Raw genomic sequence first — 8092 nt, forward strand, 5'->3', positions numbered from 1 at the left:
GAAAAGGCTTTCTAGTTCACAGAAATGGCGACTCTGTCTCGTCCTCTACACACGCAGGCGGCTGCTCTTTGGCGACCACGGCGACAGTGGAATCGCTCACATGAGAGGACCAGCTGCCAGCTGAAGCATGCCGGAAGATTGCAGGCGAGGTATAGGGGGCTTGAACCACTGTATGACGATGGGTACCAGACGGTGAAGAACCTAGATTACTACTATGAATCGCTTGGGGAGCTGGTAGAGCATGACAGTGGGCCGCCACGCTGGTTTTGTCCGGTCGATGCCGGTTCGCCTATCGAAGATGCTCCGCTAATGCTGTATTTGCCAGGTTAACATACATCTAAATGTTGCTCGATCAAATGTGTTATATGAATTCTGTATTTTGTATTGTGTAATGCATGAAAGCGTTTTGGATGTCAATTAAACATTCAGGAGTTGATGGAATGGGGATGGGGCTGTTCATGCATCACAAGGCACTTGGAAGGTAAGAAACAAAGAAAAGCTTATTCAAATTGTGGATAATTTCAGCTGGTTATTATTAATTAAATAATAACGGATACTACTGTTCCCGTCTGCAGGATTTTTGAACTTAGATGCATGCACGTTCCTTTCCATGACCGCACTCCATTTGAAGGTGCACATACGTTTGTAAATTAGTTCACTGAAGGATTTTTAGATCTAAGCAAGTTTATTTCTTTCCCATCTTCATTGAGGTCCATTTTGTAAACTTCAATTATGATTCAGAATGAAGACTGGTTAGCCAGCTTCGAAGTTCTCAAGGTTGTATAATTTAGCTGCTTTTCTTTTTCAGATCTTGTTACAATTGTAGAAGATGTTGTAAGAAGGGAGCATGCCACATCTCCCAATAAGCCTATCTATCTATTGGGGAACTCTTTTGGAGGATGCCTCGCCCTTGCAGTAGCTGCTCGTAACCCACATATTGATTTGATACTGGTGCTAGTAAATCCAGGTATTTGCTAGAGTACGTCTTCTATTATATGAATCTTTCTAATTATTTATTGGAATATTTGACCTATAAGTTTTTCTTCCTTTCGCAATGCTAAAGCGACATCATATGAGAAGTCAAGCATACAGCAGCTTCTATCGTTTTTCAGCCTATTCTCCGATCAAGCCTGTATGGCAATTACAGCTCTATTGAACTACAACATTGGTAAGTGCCTGGTAGGTTGCATCACAGAAGTGATAAATAAAAGCATAAGAATAGTTAAGAAAATTGAAATGCATGGAAATAATTTAACTAACTGAAAGTTACTTTTCTACTTGCTTGCGAATTATTTATAGCATTTGATATAAATCCTTACTGCTGAACTAATGTATAATTGTTTTTGTATTGCACATTTTTTTGTGCTTGTCTTACGTTTGTCCATGACTCCATGTCTAAGTTTACTGCGTGTTGGTACTTCTGTTCTTCCTGATCATGACACCAGACAATGAAGCGCACATGGCAGTAAGTAGCATGATAAATGGGAAGCATCCCTTAGAAGAACTGAACAGATTGACAAGTAACATGTCATCTTTCCTGAAGCATTCGGTATTTACTGTTCCTTCACATGTTATTACTGGGTCCATTTCAATAAATTATAGATGGAGATGTAGAAATAATTCAAGAAATAAAACAATTTCATTGCACTTGGCTTATAATCTTATATAAAGGTGTGATCAAAATATTATCCTTCCATTGTAGAACATACTTGACAAAATACCAAAGGATACGATGAAATGGAAAATGAAGCTGATCAAACGGGCTGCCTCTTATGCTAATTATCGTCTACAATCAGTTCAAGCTGAAGTTCTACTTCTTGCCAGGTTTATCTGCTTCTTTAAGCGATCTAGCTATCTGCTCCTATTACACTGAAGTTTGCCACTTGAGAAATTCCATTACATCGTTGGACAATAGTTCTTAATTTGGTATGCTTTCTGTCAGCTGTGCTGACAAGTTACTTCCAAGCAAAGCTGAAGCTGACAGGCTACAGAAGTTGTTACCAAAATGCACAATCTATTTTTTTGACAAGCATGGGCACAGCTTACTGTTGGTGAGGTTTATCTGACAAGAAGTCAGATTAAAGTTTTGTACTGAAAGAAGAGAAGATACTCTTCAACAGACCTGGGTGATGTAATTCAGCATGCATTTCAGGAGTACGGTGTCCATGTCGCGTCCATCATCAAGTGCACCGATCTCTACCGCCATTCGAGGCGGTACCACCGGGTTTTCGACTACATCCCTCCATCTGCAACAGAGCTGAAGGAAGTAGACAAAGCTACCCGGTAACCAGAATGAACGTCTGTTAATTAAACTCTTCACGTCAGGCTGAACCCTGAACGCATTGTACTGCTTCCAAAGGAATGACACGATAATTCTTTTCTTTCACGATAAATTGCAGTGATCTCAGATTCAGGACCTGCCCGGCCATGTACTCCACTTTGCAAGACGGCACAGTGGTGAGGGGTCTTGCCGGAGTACCCCAGGACGGCCCGGTGCTGCTCGTCGGCAACCACATGCTTCTGGGGATCGAGCTGATCTCGCTTGCGGCGGAGTTCCTGCGCCTCAAGGGGGTGGTCGTGCGCGGCATCGCGCACCCGCAGCTGTTCCCAGATAAGAAGAGGGCGTGGTCGGAGGGCCATGACTTCTTCGACTTCCTCAACCTGTGGGGCGGCGTGCCCATGATGTACAAGTCCATCTACGAGCTGCTGGCCGCCGGCGAGTTCGTGCTCCTCTACCCCGGCGGCCACCGGGAGGCGCTCCATTGCAAGGTCCTTCTGCGTATGCATTAGTAGAGTAGAGTGCAGAGATCATGTCTGCAACATTGCAATATTTCAAAGATTAAATTTTGAGGACTTGATTGATTACTGAAACGTGTCCACCTGATTCGTATGAAATACTTGTACAGGGCGAAGAGCACAGGCTGTTCTGGCCATCTCAGGCCGAATTTGTTAGGTTGGCAGCACAGTTCAATGCCACAATTGTGCCTTTTGGAGTCGTCGGAGAGGATGATCTGCTAGAAGTATGCTCCGGGATATTTCCTGCTGTTTTTCAACTAATTAAGCGTTCTTCGGTTTCTTAGTGTTTCTTGGCATTTTTTTCATGTTTCAAAAGTTTGATTTCGTCAAAACTTAAAACAACAACGAACATTATTGGCATTTCGTGGGATGCAGTTTTTTCTTTTGCAAATAAGAAGTTAGGCACAAAAAAGGAAGGAATGAGCATTCTTGACAATATTGAAACGTTCAGAATAATTTCTAAGATCCATAGCTAATATGCATACCTGAAAAACAATGTTCTGCAGCTGCTTTGTACCTTCGACGATATCAGGAATGCACCCTTTGGCAAGGAAATGATGCAAGCATATAGCGACCATCTGAAACTAAGGTACCCACGCAAATAGCTTCTTCTTTGAGGTTTGAGACCTGATTATCTGACTACTTCTTACACTGATGGCTCCTGAATGTTCCATGAAATGCTGATCTTTGCAGGGACGACGTTGATCATGAGGTGTTCTTCCCGGGTCTGTATATGAAAATACCGGGCCGGTTTTATTACCAGTTCGGGAAGCCGATTCCTACCAAGGACAAGCAAGACATCCTGACTGATAAGCAGGCTGCGAATGATCTCTACATGCACGTAAAATCGGAGGTCGAGCGTATCATCTCAAACTTGTTGGAGAAGAGGGTGGAGGACAAGTACAGGAGCCTCATCCCAAGAATGTTGTACCAAGCTGCTCGGGGACCAACTTGTGAGGTCCCGGCGTTTGATCCCTGAATGTTTGATTACGCAATTGTTCCTATTTATTAACTGGGACATGCTTGTGTTTGCGTGTGTTTAAATTTAAAACGACAGAAGTTGTGATATTTTACAAAGGATCCTTTTAAGGTACTCCCACAAGGAGGCCACAACCCCAATCAAGAAACTGTACCACTATTAGTTGAAGATTATAACTCTTGCTCCCTCGGTTTCAAATTGTAAATCATTTTAACTTTTTTAGGTTCATGACATACACTATATCTGGAAGGAGTAGCACCTAAGCGTGTATGTTGAAAGTGAAGAAAAAAGTCAAAGTAGCCCAATAATCCAGGTTCTTAATTTATTTGATGCAAGAGTTTACATACAAACACCTATGCGTCAGAGGCTCAAACTCAGGCGGATAGATTTCACCACAAGAATCTTAATCAATTGAGCATGCATCTCAAATATTATTTTAATTGCTATACAGTGAGAAACTATTCCTTATTGATCAAACATTCTTTGAATATTCACGTGCTGTAAGTGTGTGATGAAGTATATAATAGTGTATGCAATTCCGCGCTAAACGCAAAATTTGTAAAAAGAAAAGAACCAAGTGCCAATCAGGATACACGGGAGCTTCAACCGCACAACATGATCTTTTAATCAACAACTTTTAAGAAGAAAAAACCACTTAGGAATACAGTTTTGGAATTGCAAAAGCATGAAAACTGATTGAAGTGGTAGTAGGTCCAAAATTTCTTTTTTTTTTGACTAGGAGGGAACGTATTGTTGGAGGTATGCCCTAGAGGCAATCATAGAGATGATGATATTCCATTTGTATCCATGATTTGTATATTGTGTTCATTGAATATCCATTAAAGGCTACTTGAATTGATTTGCAAATTATGTGAATTGTATGTGAAACTCTTTACTTGTATGGTTATTCTAAAGTTGTCCCTAGTCGGAGTTCATGTGAGGACACACATGAATATTAGACTAGCACATGTATTAGTTGATGACTATGTTTCACAAGTCATGGACATGGAGATGTTGAACTAATAATGTGGACACATGTGGAGACATGTGTTAGGACTGACCCAACACGAGAAGTAGTTCTCTCTTTAAACAACATATACGCTTTGTCCTTAGACCTGAGATTGTCGCATGTATTCTAGATGTGGATTGACCTACTTAGGGGCTATCAAACGCTACGCCGTAACAGGGTAGTTATAAAGGTAGCTTTCGGGTTTGTCAAGAAGCATGCTATGAGACATGGTCAATCAAGATGGGATTTGCCCCTCTCTGATTGAGAGTGATATCTCTGGGCCCCTCGAGTGATCGGATCAGAAAATGCATGGCCATGCTACGTACGGTTAAGAGTTAACCTACAAAGGGATTCCGAATCACAGGATCGAGAAAGAGCGGTCGGCTTGAAGCTAGACCAAATATCGTGAGGCAAAGGGAATAGCATGTATATTATGTTGTGATGGTTCGTCTGATATGATCTTCGTGCGCGTATAGGAGTTGGCACGTCTTGCTAGAGGCCGCTACCGACTATTGGGCCGAGTAGGAGTACTCGGGCCATGTCTATACGTATCCGAACCCATAGGGTCACACACTTAAGGGGCTGGAAGCCCAATTCGGATCTGATCCGAGTTGGATTAGGTTTAGGAGTACTAATGGGCCTCGGATCCAGAGGCCCATCAGGAACCTCTATAAATAGAGGGGTGGGACGCCCTAGGGTTTCACACCTTTTGGCGAAACACTTCTGCCGCGCCTCCCACGCCCTCGCCTGTTGCAACTCGCGGATCTAGCAATCCGGCTTGCGACGCTTCCTCCCTGCACGTGTGGATACCTTGGAGGTGTTGCGCCTGCAGCACTTGGACGAGCCATCGACGAGCCGCCGACGAGCCACGACGAGCCGACGACGAGCCGCGGCACCGGAGGCGATCTTGCTGTGCACGTGGACGAGCTGCTGAGGAGCTGCTGGACGTGATCGACTACGTACGACTACGTTGAACGACTACGTACGACTACGTGATCGTCTTCACTGCACCGACGCATATCTACATCTTCCGCACCAGTAGTGCGTCGAGTGGTAATCCCGTGATCCTTATACGGCAGTTCTTCCTGGTTATACGCGGTAGAAATTTTGATTTGCGCTAGCGTAGCCTACCTCGTATCCCAACAGTGGTATCAGAGCCGTAGCTGCTTAGTTTTGGATTCGGGATGTGTGCATATGGAGATATGCGAGTTCTCTGTTTGATCTATGTCCTGATTTCGTGCCCTTGCTACAATGGTAGTGTAACGACATACTCCTACCGGTCGGTTTCCGCCATCGGAGTTAAGTGATACACGTAAATCCAGTTGCAGTGAGGGAAGATCAATATGATTGGTCAAATCGAGATCCAGGGTCATACGCCAGGCGCATTAGATGTGCAATGGTAGATGGGATTTACTGCCGGGGTCGGGATTTCGCCGTATGCGCATGCTTCGGTAAATCAGCCGTAACTTTTCGGTACGATCTCGGATCGAGGCGATTTCTATACGAAAATTGATCTACAGAAAAAGTTACACGTGAATTTCAACCGCTTCGCCGTTTTCGGCGAAATTAGATTTGCCAAATTCGGCTTGGAAGATGGAGTTTCGGGCCTCCGAAGTTTGGAACGTTAGGACGCCTAACTCTCTTTTGCAGGATGTATGTATATATCTTGTGATCAGTATGGCCCCCTTGTGTATGTGATGCATGTGTGTAACTAATTCGTGACCTGCGTGTCGCGCGTACGGCAACACGGCAGGAGCCATATGTGTTGTCACTTTATTGTAATTAATGGTTTGCGTACCAATCTGTGATGATCCAAGCAACTATGTAATCTTCATTACTAGATTCTTTACTAGCTATTAGGCGTAATAGCATGCTCTAGTTCTTGGAGGACTCATCACCAGGAGGATGGCGCACATGGAACATGGAGATGGAGATCACCATGGTGAACAGGTTCTATGGAGATGGAGATCACCATAAGAAAAACGGGCCATACTGTGTCACAACTGTGTGAATGCTATTCTGTTTTATGTTTTACTTTCTGCATGCTGTGATGTTAGAAGTAGAACGATCCCTCACAAAGTTTAAGTTAGTATGCCCTCCCAACTAAAACTTGCGCCATCCCATGTCTTGTACAATTAGTGGTGGGTCTATGAAATTAGGGTGCCACTAGTTTTCCTTGACTAGACGGGTTTGTGTCGGACACTTACACGCATAAGGGTTGGTTAACTTAACGAGGTCATCTTAACGGTTAAGGACCTTGGGGCATAAAGGTTGGGCGCCGAGACATAGAGATGTCACCCAACAACAGGAGTCATATGTGATATGATTAGCAAAAGTTGCTTACCGACCTACCTCGTTTGCTAGCGGTGATGCTAAAGCTCACTAGTAGACTTGTTAGTTGTGGATCCTGAATCACTAAGTTTCAATAGAGGGATATTGATTTTAGTGGGAGTAGATTCTGTTAAAATAGTTTAATGTAATTTGCTCTATCATGGATACGTTTGTCTTAGTGTATTTTGCATTACTTTTGTTGTAGATTAAATGGCACCTAGCAACACCACCACATCTTTTGCTTTGCGTTCGGTCCTTGAGAAGGACAAGTTGAATGGAACAAACTACTCGGATTGGATCCGTAACCTGAGAATTGTTCTCAGGGCTGAGAAAAAGGAAGATGTTCTAGACAACCCACTACCAGAAGAACCTGCTGAGGATGCACCCGCTGCTGCTAAGAATGCTTACAAGAAGGCATGTGATGCTAACCTTGAAGTAAGCTGCCTTATGCTTGCTTGCATGGAACCCGAGCTGCAGATGCAGTTCGAAACAAACCATGAGGCGCACGATATGATCGTGGCGCTTAGAGACATGTTCCAAACACAGGCCAGGACTGAAAGGTTCAATGTGTCTAAGGCCTTTGTTGAGAGCAAGCTAGCAGAAGGCGCAGCAGTAGGACCACACGTAATCAAGATGGTTGGTTACACTCAACGGTTGGAGAAGCTAGGCTTCCCACTGGGCCAAGAGTTGGCCACTGATTTCATTCTTTCATCTCTTCCGGCTAGCTATGGGAACTTCATCTCGAACTACCATATGCATGGGACGGAGAAGGGTTTGAATGAGCTATGTGGTATGCTCAAGACAGCAGAGGTAGACATTAAGAAAAGCGCTAGTACCAGCCATGTGATGGCTGTACAGAACAAGCCTACTTTTAAGAAGAAGGGCAATTCTTGGAAGAAGAAGGGCAAGGCTGGAACGTCCAAGCCAAACCCACCGCCCAAGGCTAAAGCTGGACCTGGACCTGCTCCAGATAAAGA

The 8092-nt window shown here is 43.9% G+C and overlaps 1 protein-coding gene across 1 annotated transcript; it reads left to right on the top strand.

Annotated features, from left to right (window-relative positions):
* The first annotated feature begins 24 nt into the window (after nt 1-24).
* Nucleotides 25-3948, top strand: LOC101755434 (acyltransferase-like protein At1g54570, chloroplastic). The gene is made up of 13 exons (XM_004968681.1): nt 25-325; nt 430-481; nt 576-631; nt 809-967; nt 1064-1168; nt 1446-1549; nt 1703-1824; nt 1943-2051; nt 2153-2283; nt 2400-2769; nt 2907-3020; nt 3303-3385; nt 3490-3948. Exons 1-13 carry the CDS (start codon nt 25-27, stop codon nt 3773-3775), a joined length of 1992 nt encoding a protein of 663 aa, XP_004968738.1. The 3' UTR covers nt 3776-3948.
* The last annotated feature ends 4144 nt before the right edge of the window (nt 3949-8092 follow it).

Source organism: Setaria italica, chromosome V (genome assembly GCF_000263155.2).
Source record: "Setaria italica strain Yugu1 chromosome V, Setaria_italica_v2.0, whole genome shotgun sequence".
In the NCBI taxonomy this organism is placed as follows: Eukaryota; Viridiplantae; Streptophyta; class Magnoliopsida; order Poales; family Poaceae; genus Setaria; species Setaria italica.